This window comes from Eschrichtius robustus, chromosome 2, assembly GCF_028021215.1.
Source record: "Eschrichtius robustus isolate mEscRob2 chromosome 2, mEscRob2.pri, whole genome shotgun sequence".
NCBI classification, from domain to species: Eukaryota; Metazoa; Chordata; class Mammalia; order Artiodactyla; family Eschrichtiidae; genus Eschrichtius; species Eschrichtius robustus.
Window position 1 is genome coordinate 124,842,760 of NC_090825.1, and position 23,534 is coordinate 124,866,293.

Consider the following 23,534-nt stretch of genomic DNA (forward strand, 5'->3'; position numbering starts at 1 on the left):
CCAAAATTTGCAGCAGAAACAAAAAAGAGGAAGCAGGGCTTCCCTGGTGGCGCAGTGGTTGAGAATCTGCCTGCCAATGCAGGGGACGCGGATTTGAGCCCTGGTCTGGGAAGATCCCACATGCCGCGGAGCAACTCGGCCCGTGAGCCACAATTACTGAGCCTGCGCATCTGGAGCCTGTGCTCGGCAACGAGAGGCCGCGATAGTGAGAGGCCCGCGCACCGCGATGAAGAGTGGCCCCCGCTTGCCACAACTAGAGAAAGCCCTCGCACAGAAACGAAGACCCAACACAGCCATACATACATACATAAATAAAAAGAATGTAAGCAGACAAGGATAGCATTAAAAAAAAAAAAAAAAAGAGGAAGCAATCCAGGGGACTTCCCTGGTGGTCCAGTGGTAAAGAATCTGTCTTCCAATGCACAGGATGTGAGTTCGATTCCTGGTTGGGGAACTAGGTTCCAACATGCCACGGGGCAGCTGAGCCCAGACACCCCAACTAGAGAGCCCATGGGCAGCAAACTACAGAACCCACGTGCTCTGGAGCCCATATGCCGCAAATACAGAGCCCATGTGCTCTGCAGCCTGCACACCACAACTAGAGAAGAGAAAAAGCCCACACGCCATGAGGAAAGATCCCGCATGCCTCAACGAAGATTCCATGTGCTGCAACTAAGATCTGACGCACCCAAAAAATATTAAAATTAACTAACTAACTAACTAAATATATATTTAGAAAAAGCAATCCAAACACAACACTAAAGATAGACATCAAATCACAAGAGAAGAGAACAAAAGAGGAAGGGAAGATAAAAGACCTTCAAAAACAAATCCGGGGACTTCCCTGGTGGTGCAGTGGGTAAGACTCTGCGCTCCCAGTGCAGGGCGCCTGGGTTTGATCCCTGGTCAGGGAACTAGATCCCGCATGCATGCCGCAACTAAGAGTTCACATTGCTGCAACTAAGAGTCTGCATGTTGCAAATAAGAGGCCTGCATGCCGCAACTAAGAAGCATGCATGGCAGGGCTTCCCTGGTGGCGCAGTGGTTGAGAATCTGCCTGCCAATGCAGGGGACACGGGTTTGAGCCCTGGTCTGGGAAGATCCCACATGCTGTGGAGCAACTAGGCCCGTGAGCCACAACTACTGAGCCTGTGCATCTGGAGCTTGTGCTCCGCAACAAGAGAGGTTGCGACAGTGAGAGGCCCGCGCACCGCAATGAAGAGTGGCCCCCACTCACCGCAACTAGAGAAAGCCCTCGCACAGAAACGAAGACCCAACACAGCCAAAAATAAATAAATAAATAGCGTTCCCTTTAAAAAAAAAAAAAAAAAGAAGCACACATGCCACAACTAAGAAGCACGCATGCCACAACCAAGAGTCTGCATGCCACGATTTAAGAGTCTGGATGTCGCAACTAAGAAGGCCGCATGCTGCAACTAAATAAAAGATCCCACATGCTGCAACAAAGATCCCGTGTGCCGCAACTAAGACCTGGCACAGACTAAATAAATAAATAAATCTTTAAAAAAATCCAAAACAATTAACAAAACAGCAAAGAACATACATATCGATAATTACCTTAAATGTAAATGGATTAAATGCTCCAACCAAAGTACATAGACTGGCTGAATGGATACAAAAACAAGACTCTTACATAGGCTGACTACAAGAGACCCACCTCAGATCTAGGGACACATACAGACTGAAAGGGAGGGGATGGAAAAAGGTATTCCATGGAAATGGAAATCAAAAGAAAGCTGGAGTAGCAATACTCATACCAGAGAAAACAGACTTTAAAATAAAGAATGTTACAAGAGACAAAGAAGGACACTACATAATGATCAAAGGATCAATCCAAAAAGAAAATATAACAATTGTAAATATATATGAACCCAACATAGGGGCACCTCAATATATAAGGCAAATGCTAACAGCCATAAAAGGAAAAAATTGACAGTAGCACAATAATAGTGGGGGACTTTAACACCCCACTTTCATCAATGGACAGATCATCCAGACAGAAGATCAATAAGGCAAAACAGGCCTTAAATGACACATTAGATCAGATGGACTTAACTGATATTTATAGAGCATTCCATCTGAAAGCAGGAGAATACACTTCCTTCTGAAGTGCACATGGAACATTCTCCAGGATAGATCACATCTTGGGCCACAAATCAGCCCTTGGTAAATTCAAGAAATGGAAATCATATGAAGCATCTTTTCCAACCACAATGCTATGAAATTAGAAATAAATTACAGGAAAAAAGAAACTGTAAAAAACACAAACACATAGAGGCTAAACAATATGCTACTAAACAACCAATGGATCATGGAAGAAATCAAAGAGGAAATCAAAAAAATATCTAGAGATAAATGGCAACAAAACCACAACAGTCCAAAACCTGTGGGATGCAACAAAAACAGTTCTAAGAGAGAAGTTTATAGTGATACAAGCTTACCTCAGGAAACAAGCAAAATCTCAAATAAACAACCTAATCTTATATCTAAGCAACTAGAGAAAGAAGAACAAACAAATCCCAACGTTAAGTAGAAGGAAAGAAATCATACAGATCAGAGCAGAAATTTTAAAAAAACAAAGCAGAGGAAAACAACAGAAAAGATGAAACTAAAAGCTGGTTCTTTGAGAAGATAAACAAAATTGATAAACCCTTAGCCAGACTCATCAAGAAAAAAAGGGAGAGGACTCAAATCAATAAAATTAGAAATGACAAAGGAGAAGTTACAACTGACACCACAGATGTACAAAGGATCATAGGAGACTACTACAAACAACTATATGCCACTAACATGGACAACCTAGAAGAAATGGACAAATTCTTAGAAAGATACAACCTTCCAAGACTGCACCAGTAAGAAACAGAAAATATGAACAGACCAATCACAAGTAATGAAATTTAAACAGTGATTTAAAAACTTCCAACAAACAAAAGTCTAGGACCAGATGGCTTCACAGGCAAATTCTATCAAACATTTAGAGAAGAGTTAACACCTACCCTTCTGAAACTCTTCCAAAAAATTGGAGAGGAAGGCACACTCCCAAGCTCATTCTATGAGGCCACCATCACCCTGATAACAAAACCAGACAAAGATACCACAAAAAAAGAAAATTACAGGCCAATATCACTGATGAACATAGACACAAAAACCCTCAACCAAATTTAGCAAACTGAATCCAACAACACATTAAAAGGATCATACACTATGATCAAGCAGAATTTATCCCAGGGATGAAAGAATTTTTCTATATCTGAAAATCAACCAGTGTGATACACCACATTAACAAATTGAAGAATAAAGACAATATGATCATCTCAATAGATACAGAAAACGCTTTTGATAAAATTCAACATCCACTTATGATAAAAACTCCCCAGAAAGTGGGAATATAGGGAACTTACCTCAACATAATAAAGGCCATATATGACAAACTGACAGCTAACATCATTCTCAATGGTGAAAAGCTGAAAGCAATCTGCCTAATATCAGGAAAAAGGCAAGGATGTCCACTGTTGCCGCTTTTATTCAACACAGTTTTGGAAGTCCTAGCCATGGCAATCAGAGAAGAAAAAGAAATAAAAGGAATCCAAATTGGAAAAGAAGAAGTAAAACTGTCACTGTTTGCAGATGACATGATACTATACCTAGAAAATCCTAAAGATGCTACCAGAAAACTACTAGAGCTCATCAGTAAATCTGGTCATGTTGCGGGATACAAAATTAATACACAGAAATCTCTTACATTCCTATACACTAACAACGAAAAGATCAGAAAGAGAAATTTAGGAAGCAGTCCCCTTTACCATCTCATCAAAAAGAATAAAACACCTAGGAATAAACCTACCTAAGGAGACAAAAGACCTGTATTCTGAAAACTATAAGATGCTGATGAACGAAATCAAAGATGACACAAACAGATAGAAAGATATGCCATGTTCTTGGATTGCAAGAATCAATATTGCCAAAATGACTGTACTACCCAAGGCAATCTACAGATTCAGTGCAATCCCTCTCAAATTACCAATGGCATTTTTCACAGAACTAGAACAAAAAATTGTAAAATTTGTATGGAGACACAAAAGACCGTGAATAGCCAAAGCAATCCTGAGAAAGAAAAACGGAACTGGAGGAATCAGACTCCCTGACTTCAGACTATACTATTAAGCTACAGTAATCAAAACAGTATGGTACTGGCACAAAAACAGAAATACAGCTCAATGCAACAGAATAGAAAGCCCAGAAGTAAACCCACACACCTACAGTCAATTAATCTACTACAAAGGAGGCAAGAATATACAATGGAGAAAAGACAGTCTCTTTAATAAGTGGTTCTGGGAAAACTGGCAGCTACATGTAAAAGAATGAAATTAGAACATTCTCTAACACCATACACAAAAATAAACTCAAAATGGATTAAAGACCTAATTATAAAGGCCGGACACTATAAAACTCTTAAAGGAAAACATAGGCAGAACACTCTTTGACATACATCTCAGCAATATATTTTTTGATCCACCTCCTCGAGTAATGCAAATAAAAACAGAAATAAACAAAGGCAACCTAATTAAACTAAAAAGCTTCTGCACAGCAAAAGAAACCATAAATAAAACGAAAAGACAACCCACCGAATGGGAGAAAATATTTGCAAATGAAGCAGCTCAATACCCCCACAAAGAAACAAAAAAATGGGCAGATCTAAACAGACATTTCTCCAAGGAAGACATACAAATGGCCAAAAAGCACATGAAAAGATGCTCAACATCACTAATTATCAGAGAAATGCAAATCAAATCTACAATGAGGTATCGCCTCACACCATTCAGAATGTCCATCATGAAAAGGTCTACAAAAAATAAACGCTGGAGAGGGTGTGAAGAAGAGGGAACCCTCCTAACTGTTGGTGGGAATGTAAACTGGTACAAACACTATGGAGAACAAATAGAGGTTCCTTAAAAAACTAAAACTAGAACTACCAAATGATCCAGCAATCCCACTCCTGGGCACATATCTAGCGAAAACCATTATTCGAAAAGATACATGCACCCCAATGTTCACTGCAGCACAATTTACAACAGCCAAGACATGGAAGCAACCTAAATGTCCATTGATGGAGGAATGGATAAAGAAGATGTGGTACATATATACAATGGAATATTACTCAGCCATAAAACAGAACAAAATAATGCCATTTGCAGCAACAGGGATGGACCTAAAGATTATCATACTAAGTGAAGTAAGTGAGACAAAGACAAATATCATATGCTATCACTCATAAATGGAATCTAACTTTTAAAAAAGACACAAATGAACTTCTTTACAAAACAGAAACAGACTCACAGACTTCAAAACAAACATCATTACCAAAGGGGAAATGTGGGGGGAGGGATAAATCAGGATCTTGGGATTAACATATACACACTACTATATATAAGATGGATACCCAACAGGCACCTACTATATAACACGGTGAACTCTACTTAATATTCTGTGACAACCTATGTGAGAAAAGAATCTGAAAAAGAATGAATATATGTATATGTATAACTGACTTTGCTGTACACCTGAAACTAACACAAAATTGTAAATCAACTATAATCAAATAATATTTAAAAAAATTCAGTTCTGCCTTTCTGAGAAAAATAAAGCTTATCTTCATCCCAATAAATTCCCCTAGCTTCTTCATCTATGTCCAAGGAAGGCATTTATAAATAGAAAACTGACAATTCCAAAACGTATTTTGATACAGAGGAAGAGTTAAATAATACCACAAGGAAGCTAACAGGCAAATGCAGAACGTGGTATGTTCTATGAAAAAACTGACCCAATTTAAACAAGTCAAGGACACAGAGAAAGAAAAGGAAGACAAGTAGGCTGCTCCAAATTAAGAGTTGTTAAGAGACATAACCACCAGTGTCAAGAGTGGACCTTCTTTGGATTCTTACTCAAACTCTAAAAAAAAAGCATGTTTGAGACAACAGGGCAATTTGATTATAAACATTTATCATTTTAGATGATACAAAAGAATTACTGTTAACCTTAAGTGTGTGAATCTCAGTAAGATTATTGAAGAAAATGTTCCTGTGTATAAGAGATGCCGGCTGAAGTTGTAGGAATGAAATGACTATGCCTGAAACACTTTATAATGCTTGAGGATTTTTCTAAAAAATTGAATAGGTGAAGCAAATGTGCCAATCTTGATAATTACTGAATCTATATGATAGGTATATATGAGTTCATTATGTTATTTTCTATATTTTTGTGTATGTTTGAACCTTTTGTAATAAAAGTACTAATGTAAAAAGAGACTATATTATAAAGATGTTACTTTTACCAAATTTATGTGACTCCAATAAAAATTCCAGTAGGGGGCTTCCCTGGTGGCGCAGTGGTTGAGAATCTGCCTGCCAATGCAGGGGACACGGGTTCGAGCCCTGGTCTGGGAAGATCCCACATGCCGCGGAGCAACTGGGCCCGTGAGCCACAACTACTGAGCCTGCGCGTCTGGAGCCTGTGCTCCGCAACAAGAGAGGCCGCGACAGTGAGAGGCCCGCGCACCGCAATGAAGAGTGGCCCCCGCTCACCACAACTAAAGAAAGCCCTCGCACAGAAACGAAGACCCAACACAGCCAAAAATAAATAAATTAATTAATTAAAAAAAAAATTCCAGTAGAATTATATCTTAGTGGACTAGACACAGTGTGTCTAAAATATATCCATGATGACACACTCTCAAGAATATCCAAGAACACAGTTTTTAAAAAATGGATGGATTTCTTTGTTCCTTCCTTCTGTACATATTACTGAATACTAATCCAGTGATTTAAGAAAAACAAAAACAAAACCCTGCAATGCACTGCAGTTACAAGGTCAAAATTGGGTAAAGATAGGGTCTTCTCCTTCATAGAGCATGCAATCTAATTATCTAGGGGGTAGTACTGTGGAGAGATTAGAAGTACTGACTGTGGAGAGAAGGAGATAGAGGGCGAAATCAGAAACACTGCCAAGAAAGGCAAAGGGTATCATACAAGACTGGTCTAAGAAGACTATGGATAGTAAATTACAGGGAACATTCATTCTCTAAGATGAAAGAAAACTTAGAGAAAGTAATGGAACATGGGCTTTGGAGTTAAAGGTACCTGTGTTTGAATCCCATCTCTGTCCATTCGTAGCTTTGTTAGTAGCTAGTTAGCTTCAGCAAATGACTTTACTCCCCTCAGCCTCATTTTCTTTTTCCCTTACACAAGTTTCAGAGTGATATAAACCTCATGGGATTATTGTGAGGAATAAATACGATGAGAAATGTAAACCGCATAGCCAGGTACTGGCAAAAAGAAAGGAATGGCTGAATGTGTAAATCCCTAGGTAAGTTGATATGGAGAGAAGGATAAAAGCAGAAAGATAGATGATAAAATTTTCAGAATTACAAGGCAAAGGGGAAAAAAGTGGAGCTAGTTCATCCTGAGGTTTCCCTACGCAGTAAAGAAGAGGTGAAGTTTACTACTCAAAGTAATGTAGCAGAGGTGTGGTCAGACAGTTGAAAAAATTGGATTAAAAAAGGAAATTATATGGAGATGGGTGACATAGGTGGCAACCTGACATTAAATAATAAGAGACCTCCTTAGGAGTCTAGAGGGCCTAGGTCAGTAGTGATGATAGCAGGATTGTAGACTCCATTGTATGGAAGTTGTTCCATCCTTGCTCCACACCCAAGGTCTGGAGCAGGAAAATAGCATGCTGAATTTATCCCGGCTTGGAAGAAAGAGGGAAGAATCAAGAACTGGATGTCAAGAGAGTATGGTCATGTCAAGGGGCTAAATATAAATGTCAGTCTATGGGACTCAGACTGAGAAGGGAAGACAAGCAGCAAAAGGAGTACTAACTACTCTAGGAGAGTTTAAAGTGTGTGAGATAGAAATTTTCCAGATTATGGCAAAATTTCAGGCTTGCCTACGTTAAGGTGGAGTGGAGGGAAACACATGAAGACTTCAGAAGACTTAGGTATTGCAAAGGTTATTAGTCGTGGTGCTGGAGTTTCCCTGGCTGATGTCAGAAATCATGTCCTACAAAGATCAAACAGACAACCCTTCTGAGAAGCAGGATGGGCTAAATGACCTCTGGAGGCAGAGACCAGGAAAATCAATCAGCCTTGAATTTGGTGAATGTATACCAGATTACCTGGAATGAGGTAGGTAATTAACCTGCTTTGCAAATGTCATCTTGTTCTCATGATCCACAATCAGAAACCACAAGTACAGAACCTCCAGGTCTGTCCCTGCCTGCTGGAGCATGAAACATCAGAGGAGGTGGTTTAAGAGAGGGGTCAAACTAGGAAACAGCCATTAGCGCAATATCTTGTCAATCAACTGGCCACTCAACTGAGCAAGGAGCCTGCCTCCTCTGCTCAACATGCCCCTGGGCCACAGACGCATGGAACAGCAACTTTGCTCAAGGCTATGGTGAAAGGGTGACCTCAGGGTGACTACAGTGACCTGTAGGGTGACTACAGTGGGCTCACATTTTGCAGCAAGCTCATTCAGGTAAACATCTCTTCACCTCCTTATTCTAAGTCAGTGATGGTATCTCTTTGGCTTTCTTCTCTGTCACTAGGTTTCCCAGTATGTTTGTTTTCCTCCAGCACCCTCCTTTTGTTTCCTCTGCACAGCTAATATGGTTCTCCCTTATTTCTCTACGTGACCACCAGCTGCAATTTGGAGAAGAGACAGAATGAGTAGAGTAGGGCATGGGAAGTTGAGTAAATGACTTGGAAAGTATCTTCTCTCTGGGCCAAATATTTCCATTCTTACAAAAGAAGAGTTTGGCTAAAGAAATTGGTAATTTAATATAGTTAAACTCTACTTATATTAATATCAGTTGATATTCTCAGTATCCTGTGACGTTCATGCTTTTTCTGAGGCTCATACTTCTAAGAAATGTTGAAGCTAGAATTTGAACTTACCAGTGTCATCAAAATCATGTGTACCTATATATGAATCATAAAAATGATAAAAATCAATTATCCTGATTTGTGTATCAGGAAAGGTATACATCATTTTTATGACCCCAGACCAACAATTCCATTTTCGATCTATTCTTTGTATTTGAGCACATGTAACTGGCCTGGAAGAAGAAACTTACTTAGGAAATGGAGGACTTCCATGTGGGAGAAACTGGTCTATCCCAGGAAATCAAACAATGTGTATTATAAAGTGACACATCCCTGATAGTGCAGCATAGTCCTCAGTTCACACCTGTATTCTCAGAATTCTTATGAATTCTTAAAGTGTCCATATTCACTAACATGAGTGTCTCAGTTTAGATGATATATCGTAGGATGAACCTATTTATACGTAACACGCCTGGGGTCAGCCCTGGTGAGAGCCCTGAGGCTAATTCCTCTTCCAAGCCGAAACAGTGACTGTACAATGGGTGCTGGCAGGGGGAAAAAAAAAAGTTATTTTTATGGTTTTCTTTCCTTCTTTAGAGCAGAAGAGCCTTCTTAGGTCTGAATCCCTAGAGACCAGGCCAGTTTGGAACCACCATGGCCAAGTTCATGGGAATGCCACCAATTCAGAGTAGTGGGTTCTCTCACGTTTGGAAAGCCAGTTGTGCAAGAGATTACGAATAAACTATCTTGAGCATTTTCACAGGCCTCACCAAAGCAGGACGTTAGATGAGATCAAATGGCTGCCTTTCCCTGCATGACCATATTTTTCCTGGTATCCTCCACTTTGGCACAGATTGTTTTTTCAGGTAAGCATATGTCTTGGGAGAGAAACATCTGTTTTTCTTTTACTTGCAGGAGAGAGAGAGAGTCATTTGTGACTGGATGGGTAAAGTTTTGCTGAAACATAGGGCTTTGGGCTTGGTAATGCAAATTGGGTATCAATTGGGTATCACTATTGGAAAGGGATTGCTATTGGATAGCAATTTAAAATTATTTTGAACATGACAAGTGAAACAAAATAAACCAAAATGAACAAAAGTTTAGGTTCAAAGATGTGTCACTGCCTCCATACCCTTTTCCTTCCACTGCAGTCCCACCCTCATCTTTTATGTAACCAATCTTATTTTAGGTACCTATTTGCATCCTGCTTTTCCCAATTTAAGAATGTCCTGAAAATCAGTACATATCAGTTCACAGGGATTTCCTCATTCTTTTATACGACAGCATAAGACTTTTTTGGATGGACGTACCAAAGTTTATTCAACCAGTCTTAGGTGTACGGGCATTAGTTTGTGTCCAATATTTTGCAATTAAAAACAATGCTGCAATAAATAATCTTATGCATATGTATTTTTCTATTGTTGGAAGTTTATCTTCAGGGTAGATTCCTTGAATTGTGATTGAACGTGAATGCAAAGTAGTTTTGTTCAACGTTGCCAAATTTCACTTCATAAAAGTTGTGCCAACTTGCATTCCCACCAGTAGTAGATGGTATTTCAATATAGTTTTCATTAGCATTTTTCTTATCATACTGCATTTGAATATCCTTCACAAATTCAAGGGTCATTTCCATATCTTCTGGGTTTTGTGTGTGTGTATGAGTTGTAGGTCCATGTATATAACTCATTCAGCAATTGGGGTTTTTTTCCCCTCAATTTTAAAGTATTCTTTATATATCAGGTATATTAGCCCTTTATCTATGATATGTGTTGCAAATATTTTTTCCAGTTTTTCAGATATCTTTTTTAGTTTATGTTTATATTTTGTCATGAAAAAGTTATTTTTATTTGGATGTAATAAAATGTATCAGTCCTTTCTGTTACTGCACAGAGATTAATGAGTCATTATCAGAAAGTCTTTCATGTATTAAGATTAAAGAGCAACTCGGTTGTGTTATATTTTGATCTTTGTATGGTTTTGTTTTTTATGTTCAGATCCAGATCCATTTGAAGTTTGTTCTTATATATGGTATGCAGTATATATATATTACTTTATTTTTACTAGATGAAGGCTTTTATTTTTCTTTTCTCATAACTATATCCAGCTGCTTTTGTTATTAAAATATTCTGGCTTTTTAGAATGAGAGAGGAGCATTCCATCTTTTTTATTCTCTGAAAGAGTGCATATGTAAACAGCATAGTCTATTCCTGGAGAGGTTGGGAGGCTTGTTGTTTCCTTTATGTGAAGATTTTAAAATCATATAACTTTTCTAACTTTGTAAATTCTAACTTTTGAAAAGCTAGAATTTTCTTGGATATTTTAAATATCACCTAACAGTGAGAGATAGGGCAAAACTTCAATAGGTCTTTTCTTATTTTATTCACCCATAGCCAGCTGGTCATCCTCTATCCCTAAGCAACACCAGCACCCCTCGCACAAATCAGTTCACCATATCCGTCAGTCTCTCCAGAGCCAAGGAACTCCTAAGTTTTCTTGTCATCATTCTTAGTATCCTCTTTAGTTCAGCATCTTGGTAGGAACTGGCCTAATCCTTTATTTACTATATTACTTTTAATTTTTACAACAATCTTTAAAATGCATATACTTATCCTAATTGTCGTGACGAGGAAACTAAAGCCAACAAAAGTAACTTAATGAAAATAACACGGTTTGCAAGTTAAGCATACAACCCCAAATGGTTTTTACTCTTTCCTCAATGACACAGCAAATTTATAAATGAAGTCAGGACTGTGAAAAGAAGGAGAGAATAAATAAATGGATGAAGTAGTTAACAAAGGAATACCACCCACAAATTTTGCTGTCACAAATTATTTTGTATACTTTGTGCAAATGAGTAATTGCATTACATTTCTTTGTTCAGTCAGTAACTTCAGTGAGTGAAATCAAACTCCATGGAGAACTGTTTCTTTTAACCTATTGTGTCTGTACTTTATTTGCAGAAATCTTCAAACCACATGACTATTCTAAATGGCCTATGGTAAATTTAAATTTCTAAGTTCTGAATTCTGATTTTAATCTGATCACTCTCTTGACATGAGAGACCTAAAACTTCATAGTGGTTAAGTAGAATGAAAGTTTTCTATGTGACTTTGGGTGTGTATCTTAACCTCTTCAGGCTTAGATTTACTCCCATGTAGCACAAGCATTATAATAGTAAGATGCATCTCTGAACATTAAATGAATTAATACCTGTCAATTGTCCAAGGCCACAGAGTTTAACAATGGTATATACAGAATTTAATCCCAGTCTCAATACAGAACCCACACTCTTAAAAACTACATTTAAGCCCTTATCTTCTAGGAGTTCAGAGACACATAACTATCTCTACTCACAAACTTCTTATAATGAGTTATTGGCATTGGGACTCCAAGTTTAAGTGAAAACATTGCATTTGGGATTTAAGCGGAGTTATTATACTGCTTATGACTAGCAAATGATGAATGAGTGAGGATATTGTAGTCAGAAAAAAACTTGCCTGACCAAAGCCCAGAGGAGAGGAAATCTTGCAGAAAGATCAATTGACTAGTAACATTTGATATTATTTCTATGTGGGGCAGAAGTGACAGGCCAGGAATAGATGAAGGAAAATCTATCAGTTGCTATTCATATGATATTTTATGATGTTTGCAGCCCCCATGTAAAATGTACTACCCACTGGATCCTCTTTATGACGCAAACTGTCCTGAGGTGACAGCATATGTTTGTGCTACAAATGGCCACACTTACAAGAATGAGTGTTTCCTTTGTGTTGATCAGTGGTAAGTTCAAAATAAAATACCATTATTTTTTCTCTATATTTCTTCACAGAAATTTCCAATAATTTTAGCAAGGAACTGGATTTGCTGATGCATGGGATTTTTTTTTTTTTTTATAGCCTCTATTGTTCACAAAAGACTGGGGACAGACTACGTACATAGTAAAGAGAAAAGTCTTTTTAAAAAAGTTAGTTAACATTCAAAGTTGACTCATTTAAAAAAAAAGAAAGAAAAGCTTACATGATATTTTGGCATAACTGTACAGAGATCATATTAGTAGATAGTCTATAGATTATATTCAAGCAATAAATAGAAATTCATTTTTAAAAAAATTAAATTTTCTTTAACAAGTCACAGTGACATCCCTATGAGTAGCACCCATATTGCTGCCTGGAAGAAGTAAATATAGATACTGATACAGACATACAGACACAGACATAAATACAGGTGTAGATACACGTAAGTAACAAAGTGATTATGTGGTCTTACATGGAAAAAATTTCACTGTCAACTTTTAATATTTTTTTGCCTTCCAAATAAATTCAATGGGCAGTTTACATTAAAAAATAATATTCCTTGTGATCTATTTTAGCTCTATTTGAAATTGTTTTTACAAATCAGCCTTGTCGTGTCTTGTCAGTAACTCTTCCATGACCTATGAGATCCTCTCAACATTGGGAGTCTCCAGGAGTACCCTCAGGTTTGATGATTCCCTAGTAGGACTGACAGAACTCAGAAAAGCTGTTATATGCATGCTAACAGTTTATTACAATGAAAGGATACAGAATAAAATTAGCAAAGGCAGAAAACTCATAGGGTGGTGTCTAGGAGATCAGGCACAAGCTTCCAGTTGTCCTCTCCCAGGGGAGTCACACAGGCAGTGCTTAAATTCTCCCAGCTATGTGTCATAACTTATATAAAGTATTGAAAACCTGGGAAGCCCACCAAAGCTTTGGTGTCCAGGGTTTTTACTGGGGACATGCAGCACCTACATGATTGACAACTACTTAGTCTCCAGCCCCCTCCCCCTAGGAGTTAAACTGATACAGAGTGGCTCAGCACCACAGGTGAACAGAAACAGGCATTCACCTCAGGGTAAATTATCTGGCATGACCTATGGCCCTAGGTTACAAAGTTACTCTTATCAGCCAGAATATCCCAAGGGTGTAGAGATTACTTCCTCTGAGCTGATTTGAGCATCTCAAGTCTGCTGAGCTAACTCTTCAATGCATATCTTCCTTTGAGAAGAATCTTCATGGACTTCTGGCATCACATTAGCATGCCACCGCAATTATTTCTGAGCACTGAAGGAAACGAAGTGTAGAAACTAGTCCAATAAAGGTAATACTTGCTCATCTTCAGAGCAAGTACTACACTCAAAGGATGACTTTAAAGGAAAAGAATGGGAACTGAAAAATGTGAATTAACCAAGTATCTCCCATTGACTTCAGAGAAAGATGAATGAGAATTCATGAATATTAGCAGACTATGTAGAATGATTAAACTACATAATCATTCCTTCCAAATGTGGTTGTTGTCATTTTCTCAGGCAGGGCTAATTAGGCAAAAGACATTGGGAAGTGTCTTCTTAGCTCTTCCACATAAGCCTTCTTCACACTGTCTGGTATTTGGACGCACACCATTAAAATGAGCAGCCTAAGAAGGACCCACCCACAATGGCCTGGGCTTCTGAAAATCAGCATAGGTTGATGCAGAATTACATTGGGGACTTGATTTTCCACTATGCTACAACCAAATGGCTTCTCAAAGATGGTTCTGAGATTTTTTTCAGCCTCATCTAGGAGACTTGAGAAAGTCTCAAAAGCTCTATGAGCATGCCTCTGATCTGTTCTGGCACTCTCTCACCCTCTCACTCTCATTCTCTCTCCTTTCTTTCTTTCTTCCTTTCCTTTTCTATCCTGTAAGTCTGCCAGATATACTATGAACACTAGCTGTTTTTTCTCAATCAAAGTATAAATAAGGAGCCTCTGCTGATTAAAAAAGAAAAAAATGGTTCTCTCATTGGAGCCATTATGAACGTAGTTCTTATCAAACATATCTATTTCTGGAACACAGAGAACACTAATGCCAGTGGCAGGGATGGTACAGTTGCCTGTATATTTGTTTTAATTCTCACTGTGACTTGCATGTATAAACGTGGCCTTCATGCCATTTCTGGATCTCGGGGCAACAAGAATAGTCATTATGCTCTTTTGAGTAATGGAGGCATAAGAGTAATTCTTCTGTCTCTGCTCTTAGCTAGTGTTTTGAAGAAAAATCCTGAGAAACTGGACTCACAATTCTGAGAGATATCCGCCATTTATGAACAATGTAAATCCCTTGAAAAACAGAAAACTTAAGAGTGTGTGTCTTGCCCAGAATTGAAAAAAAATCAGTCATTATCCTTAAAGGAATCCCCCAAGCCTACTCAGTGTAGGGCCCTCATAATAACTACCAAGAAAATAGAGTTGTATGAAACAGATCCCAGACTCTTCATAAGTTTGTGGTCTTATGTGGCAAAAAGAATATATTACATAAGAAAATTCATGATAACAGAAAACAGTATTGGTTCTGTTTAACCAGAATAGTATTTGAGTAAGTTTTTATGGTTGACAGTATTTCAAAAATCAGATTTTACCTAAAAATATAGATTTCCAATTTATTTTTAAAAAATCAAACATTATATTAATAGTAAGCTAGGATTTCACATTCAAGAAATAAGCAACAGTTATCTAGTAGCAGTTCCCCATCCAAATGGAGTGCAGGCAATATATATATTCTTTTTCAGATTCTTTTCTATTATAGGTCATTACAAGATACTGAGTATAGTTCCCTGTGCTATACAGTAGGTCCTTGTTGTTTATCTATTTTATATACAGTAGTATGTATATGTTAATCCCAAACTCCTAATTTATTCCCCCAACCTGCTATCGCCTTTGATAACCCTATGTTTGTTTTCTATGTCTATGAGTCTATTTCTGTTTTGTAAATAAGTTCATTTGTATCCTTTTTTAAGGTTCCACATATACATGATATCATATGACATTTGTCTTTTTCTTTTTCTGACTTACCTCACTTAATATGATAATCTCTAGGTCCATCCATATTGCTGCAAATGGCATTATTTCATTCTTTTTTATGGCTGAGTAATATTCCATTACACACACACACACACACACACACACACACACACACACACACACCATATCTTCTTTATCCATTCATCTGTTGATGGACATTTAGGTTGCTTCCATGTCTTGGCTAATACTGCTATTAACATTGGGGTGCATGTATCTTTTCAAATTAGAGTTTGATCCAGATATATGCCCAGGAGTGGGATTGTAGGATCATACGGTAACTCTGTTTTTAGTTTTTTAAGGAACCTCCATACTGTTCTCCATTGTGGCTGCACCAATTTACATTCCCACCAATGGTGTAGAAGGGTTCCCTTTTCTCCACACTCTCTCCAGCATTTATTATTTATAGAGTTTTTAATGATGGCCATTCTGACTGGTGTGAGGTGATACCTCATTGTATAACCTCATTGTAGTTCTGATTTGCATTTCTCTAATAATTAGTGATGTGGAACATCTTTTCATGTGCCCGTTGGCCATCTGTATGTCTTCTTTGGAGAAATGTCTATTTAGGTCTTCTGCCCATTTCCTGATTGGGTTGTTTGTCTTTTTTTTTGATATTAAGCTGATGAGCTGTTTGCATATTCTGGAAATTAATCCTTGTTGGGTCTCATCGTTTGCAAATATTTTCTCCCAGTCCTTAGGTTGTCTTTTCATTTTGTTTATGGTTTCCTTTGCTGTGCAGAAGCCTTTAAGTTCAATTAGGTCTCATTTGTTTATTTTGGTTTATATTTTCATTACTCTAGGAGGTGGATCAAAAAAGATATTGGTGCCATTTATGTCAAAGAGTGTTCTGCCTACGTTTTCCTCTAAGAGTTTTATAGTGTCTGGCCTTATAATTAGGTCTTTGATACATTTTGAGTTTATTTTTATATATGGTGTTAGAGAATGTTCTAATTTCATTCCTTTACATGTAGCTGTCCAGTTTTCCCAGCACCACTTATTGAAGAGAATGTCTTTTTGCTGTTGTATATTCTTGCCTCCTTTGTCATGAGGCAGTTAAAGTATTCTTAAAGAAAAAGTGCAGGGACTGGTGGCACAGTGGATAAGACTCTGTGCTCCCAATGCACAGAGCGCAGGTTAGATCCCTGGTCAAGGAACTAGATCCTACATGCATGTTGCAACTAATAAGAGTTCGCATGCCACAACTAAGGAGCCCATGTGCCACAACTAAGGAGCCCACAAGCCGCAACTAAGGAGACGGTGAGCTACAATTAAGGAGTCTGCCTGCTGCAATGAAGACCCGGAGCAACCAGATAAATAAATAAATAATATTTTTTTAAAAAAAGCTAATACTATGTTGAGAGGTTTAAAAAAAGAAAAAGTGCAAAAGAAAATAGAATGGGCAATTTACACAGGGCTCACTGCTTGGGAAAACACATGGAACTGAGAAACAGCAATGTCTTTAGGGAAATAAGGAAGATAAAAATAGTGTTGAAAGGAATGTCAGGTATTTAAAGGACAGTAATAAATAAGGGTGGAAAGTTAGGCAGAGGCTAGTCTTCTGGGAAACATAAATCCTAAAGTAAGGGGAATAGGCTGTAGTCTATGGGCAGTGTAAACCTAGTGAAAATTTGAGTAAAGAGTGTGAATTATGTGAATTATTATGCATAGCATTATTGCTATGGTTATCTTTTACTTCTTGGTAGAAAAATTTGACATTGCTACACTGAATGGAAAGGTATTAAAACTGGAATGGGTTGGGGAACGAAAGACTCTCTACTGAAAAACTTCACAGAGCAATTTTTGAATAATCAAGACATGGTGGGGAATGTGCCAACTGTGGTGGCCATGAAAAGAGATGGAAGTAAAGGGAATTGTAGAAGCAGCTCCTTTTCTCAGGACTTCATTTGGAAGAGAAAGGATGTGAAGCAAGGCCCCCTTTCCTTATGATACTAATCTCTTTTTTCTTCTCTTTTCTTTAGGGAATTCGGTCCTCATATTAAATTTGATAAATACGGAAAATGTGATTAATGGGTAACAGAGTACTATATACTTGCTTATTCTTTTCACTACTTAATTCTGAAAATTATTTCTTTTGGAATTTGAGGGTGTATAATAAATAAATAACACAACTCCATGCTGCACCCAAATTTGGAACAAAATTGGAAACAAAAGAAGACTAATGGAGAACTGAGTATCACATTTATTAGAAATAAACACCATACTGAAAAAGGTGGTAGATATTCATCTCTGGGTACTGATTGTTTCAAGTCAGCTTTCAGTTTGCTTGGGGCTGAGGTCTGTTATCAAACGTGCTTATGAACACTCCCCTGAATTCAGTTTATCCCAAATTGCAGGCTTATCTGCAAGGTCAGACCCTGCCCCACTAATCTCACTTAAAGACATGAACAAAAGAGAAAATATGCCCTCCACACATGCACACAGTTGTTTGAGAATTTCTACCTCATATTCATAAATGAAGCCCACCTTCAGTAGAAGAGAAAAAGGTCCACATGCTAACAGAAGGAGAGAAGAAGAGCCAAGAGCTTTGGGGAACAAGCATGTTTGTGAGAGAAAGGGAGAGAGTGCTCATCGTCTAACCCCCAATTGCAGTATACCTAATTCTCACTCCATCCCATTGTTCACATTACATCGTTCAATAAATTTCCTTTTCTTTTTTTGCTTGATCTGGTCTATAATCTGTCACTTGTAGCTGAAAGATCTTGATTAATACAGGGAGATGAAGTCATTATTTTACTTGAGGCTGGGGAAATGAAAAGTAAAGAACTCCTCTCTCCTTTGCCATGTGTGCTCTGTGCTAGTACCTGTTGTTGCCACTAGATGCCAGCCTCATTCTTCTAACTTAATCTGATGAGTTGAACCAGACAGGTCCAGAAAGGTGTGCACAAGTCTACTTTCTCCATCACCTTTCCAGCATATATACAGTCCACCTCTGCTAGCAGGGGAGACCCTCGTCCTCTTATGTCTTCCTGCCTCCTGTCCCCAGCACCCCAGGCCAGTAGGATCCAGCTGGGTGGCTCTCTTTGGAGCTGGGGTGATAAAGTTTCAGGTCTCTCAGGTCCCTCAAAATAAAGAGTCTCTTAAAATACAGACCTTCTCTTGTTAATTATCATCTTGTATAGTTGAACACTATTTCATTATTTCACCTTTCCATCTCTGCCTCACCAAAAATAACAAAAGCAGAATCTTCTCCCCAAAAAGGGGGTGGGAGGTATAACTTGTCCTACCACAGAATAAAAAAGAGAGAACCAGGAAAATTCTATCTTTTATTTTCCCCTCCTCAAAAAAAAGAGAGCCCACAATTATTCTACTTTAGTAGGAAAATAAACAGGCATAGTTAGAAACCCCTGGCTTAACAAGCATCTTCTCTGTTGTGTGAAAATGCTGGGCTGACTGGGAGACAGATAGGAACACACACACGGTAACTAAGCTCATATGAAGTGTAAGCTGAGAATGGAAATAACCATCTGAAGTTTTAGATGAGAACACAGGCGTTCCAGTAAAGGGAGGGGCAGTTTGACATCTTGGCCCAGCCTTACAAGCAGAGGTAGAGTTCTGACAATAATTAGCCCATGTTCAGTGAGCACATGCACCATGCCAAGTGCTGTGTTTTATTTGCTTTATCTCAATTAATCCTCTCCACAGTCCTATAAGCCTGCTACCATTGTCACCCCCATTTTACAGATGAGGAAACTAAACTTAGACAAGGTAAACTATGCAATCTTGTAGTTTATAAAGGACTGAAATTTAAACTCAATTATCCTGCTCCTAACCACAACCTTATGTTGTCTACAAACCCAAAAGGGACTAGAAAAAGAGAGCCTAGATGCATTAATGGACAAATAATGTATCAAAATAAAATTTTGTTTTCAAAATTATAAAAGCATTCCTCAAATGGGAGCCAAGTTTCCTGCTTACTTTTCAGATATTTAAAATAAATTAGTTAATACTCACTTAGCATCAACTTTTTAGGTTTGATCTGCCATTTCTGTTTTCTGATCTCCAGATCTATTTATTCTCTATAAAACAGTAAGAAATTTTTTTATAGAGCACAGGCAAATAAAACCTATTGGTTTGTTTAACGAACATTTATTGGGTGCCTATGCTGTGTCAGACACTGTTCTAGGCACTGGGCAGATAAGGCCTGTATTCTCAAGGAGTTCACATTCAGATGACCTTGGTAAGAGCATAGTGCTGGGGGAAAAACGATAACAAACAAATAAACAAAACACACGAATAGCAAGGTCAGGAGTGGATACTGTCTGCTATAAGCAGAGAGATTGCTAGAGGGGCTAGGAGAAGTCAAGACCAGATGTTGAGATCAGAGAGATCTGGGAGATACAACGACGTCATGTAGGTAGGCCGTAAAGCCACGGATAGAAGTCTAGGCCTTATTCTAAATGAGATGAGAAGCTGTTAAAAGGGTATTCCTTTAATACTTTGAGCTACAGCCTGCTCCTCTAGAAGCAACTCCTGAACATAATTTATCTGAAAACACTATGGCGGATTTCTCACTTCTTCATCTGCCTCCTGACTTTCCAGACCCTTTCTCCTCAGAGCATGGTCAGGAACAGTACTGGGAGCTTGTTAAAAATGCAGAATTGCAGATTTCACTGCAGACGTGCTGGGTCAAATTCTACAATTTATCAAGATCCCCAGTGGGATTTCAATGCATCTCAGGTTGAGAGGCATTGATGTATACCCCTCAGAGGAGACTTTGGGAAAGAGAAGTGTTTTTTTTTTTTTTTCCCAACGGTTTTGTGTTTTTCCTGGGAGACACATATGCTCCCAAGACATTGCCTGGCTAAGTGTTAATGAGTCTGAACAAGGCTCACCTCAGCATCATTAGTCCTTAGTGGTAAATGGCTAAGAATACAAGCTCTGAAACCAAACTACCTGAATTCAAACCTCAACTCGATCTCATGTTACTTAAGTGAACTTCAGCAAGTTAGTTAGCCTCTCTCCTCTGCACCTTAACTTTCTTATGTGATAAAAACTGTTCTTGGACAGGGAGATCAGCTTGGTGCTTTGTGACCACCTAGAGGGGTGGGATAGGGAGGGTGGGAGGGAGATGCAAGAGGGAGGAGATGTGGGGATATAAGTATAGCTGATTTACTTTGTTATAAAGCAGAAACTAACACACCATTGTAAAGCAATTATACTCCAATAAAGATGTTAAAAAACAAAACAAAACAAAACTGTGCTTGGAACATAAGGATTTATCATCATTGTTTTATAATTATATCATTATATTATTATCATTATTATCATCATCATCATCACCACACTTGGTTCTTTTCTCCTGTACAACATTAGGAAACTTTAAATCAGTTGGGGGAATAATAATATTTGTGGAAAGTGTAAACCAATTTTATTGAAAGTCACTGTGTGATAAAATCTGCATGTTCAGTTCTCATAGGACATTCATTCTTTTGAATGTCTTGCCATTTCCATGACTCAACTACAACATCTGTGCAAATGATTCCTTGTGCTTATCTTTTCCATGATGTGAGCTTCAGTCTCATCTCTCCAATCTCCTGCTAGACCCTTGTATCTGAATTTTCTATCATCATCTTACAATCTAAAGGTCCAAATTCAACCAAATGTCTCTCTCCACAAGTCAGCTCCTCTTCCAGCTGCCCCTGTTTCAGTCCAAGGAGCTTTATTTTCTCAGTTATGAGGCTCAAAAATGTTACTCTTCCTTTGTCTCCCAAATGACTCCACCTATAGCCACAGAGTCACCAAACCCTCTAGTGAAATTCCTTAACCACTTTTGTCTAAGGACCAATTTTTTAAATGTTCAACCCTTCCAAGACCAATAATTTTACAAAATATAAAATGCATTACTAGAAAATGGAATGATAAAAAATTCTCAAAACAACAAAGCCAACATTATTAAATTCACATATAAAATTAATTTTAATAAATTCAGTAAGTACAAATACAACATAAAAAAGAGAAAAAAATTAGAGAACTGTACTTACTTACTGAAATTGGGCATATAAGTGATTAATACAGTTAATTGCTATTTTGTTCACGATGTATGGTTTTTTGCGGTTACAGTACAATTGAGCAAAATAGCAATTCCCAGTAAGAAACACTTACATGATTGTTTTGAAAGAACAGTGTTCTTGTAGCTATTAAAGGTTTTAATATGCTCCTTGCTTGTTAGCTCATCTAATCTTGTCTCCAGAGGATAATGCTGCCTCAGAGGATAATGTATGTTTAAAACTCTTTCTCTGTTGTTTTATTTAAATAAAAACCAATCTCACAGACAATATTTACATGAATTTTTTAGAAGCTATTTTAAAGCACTTTCAGCCAGCTCAGGATATTCAGTCTTAACTTCCATAGGAAATGAAGAAAGTGATGTATTTTCAAAATTGACCTTTAATCCTTTCATCAGGAGCCAGTTCCAAAATGTGTTGTGTAAAATTACAGTTAACTTGAACTTATATTTGATGAAACAAATAGATCTGGATCCATAAATTTCCTATGCATGAATGTTCTTTTGACAGAAAATAAAATTGAGGTACTTCCCTGGTGGTGCAGTGGTTAAGACTCCGCGCTCCCAATGCAGGGGGCCTGGGTTCAATCCCTGACCAGGGAACTATATCCCACGTGCATGCCGCAACTAAGAAGGCCATGTGCCGCAACTAAGGAGCCCACGTGCCGCAAGTAAGAAGTCAGCAAGCTGCAACTGAGGAGCCCACCCGCTGCAACTAGGACCCGGTGCAACCAAATTAATTAATTAATTAATTTAAATTTTTAAATTAGATACAAATATGTAAGATTTTGGTGCTAACTTTTCACAGACATTCAATATCAAAATTATCACCAACTATTGATAATTGTTAAATCATATATGACATAACAGTTTGTAGATACTCTGTTCATCCAAACATCTAACTTTTGTTCTTGACCTTTGTTCATGAAAAACACCTTACATTCCTTCTTTGAATGAATATATTAAAATCACTAAAAATACTGAACATATCAGACAAATAAGTCTGGCTAATTCATATCTTTAAAATTTGAGATCAAACTGGTTTCAAATCTTGCAGAAACAGTGTGAGTTTTTTCTATAGTTGAAATATTCAACAGATCATTTCTTTCTGATAACCATAGAGATCCACAACCATATTATCACATAAAAAAGACAATAATATCCAAGAGGTAATGCATTAGACATATATAATTCACATATATGCATTAGACATATATAATTCACAATTTCTACTATGTCATTAAGACATAGTTTAGTTCATGTGTTTAGTTCAACTACTAAAAGCATTTTTCATAGTGATACTTTCTCCATGAAGGAAGAAGTGATTTATATTCTAGTGCAACCTCTTTAATCTCGAGAATCATTAAGCACGTTTTCTTGTCATTAGAGGTTCAGTATCAGAAAATACAACTATGCAAAACTTTAGTTTAAGACCATATCTATTGACAATGTAATCTTTCAGAATTTTGTGTAGGTCAGAATTAGTTTTATTTGTTGCCAGTGAAGACCAAAAACAAAGAAACAAACACCTTCCTTCACATGTACATCATGTGTAAATTGCACAAGTACAAGTCAAGTTATACTGGAAGATACTACACTAGCTTTATTTGTTCTATGAGTTAATATTTCATACCACCACTAGCATACAATGGTGCTACTGGAAATTAATAGCTGAGCAACCATCTTTGCCGAAAATTCACCTAATATTTTCAAGTCAATATCTCTGATACAAATTCTTTCACTGATA

The 23,534-nt window shown here is 37.7% G+C and overlaps 1 protein-coding gene across 1 annotated transcript; it reads left to right on the forward strand.

Moving 5' to 3' along the window:
* The first annotated feature begins 9,701 nt into the window (after positions 1–9,701).
* Positions 9,702–17,790, forward strand: LOC137758529 (serine protease inhibitor Kazal-type 13-like). The gene is made up of 4 exons (XM_068534545.1): positions 9,702–9,771; positions 11,866–11,903; positions 12,558–12,685; positions 17,742–17,790. Exons 1-4 carry the CDS (start codon positions 9,702–9,704, stop codon positions 17,788–17,790), a joined length of 285 nt encoding a protein of 94 aa, XP_068390646.1.
* The last annotated feature ends 5,744 nt before the right edge of the window (positions 17,791–23,534 follow it).

Bases quoted from the DNA above. Each gene is read 5' to 3' on its own strand.
- LOC137758529 (XM_068534545.1), top strand. From the start codon at position 9,702: ATGGCTGCCTTTCCCTGCATGACCATATTTTTCCTGGTATCCTCCACT. The intron at 9,772-11,865 runs GTAAGCATATGT...CTTTATTTGCAG, and splicing joins GGCACAGATTGTTTTTTCAG to AAATCTTCAAACCACATGAC. The intron at 11,904-12,557 runs GTAAATTTAAAT...TGATGTTTGCAG, and splicing joins ACTATTCTAAATGGCCTATG to CCCCCATGTAAAATGTACTA.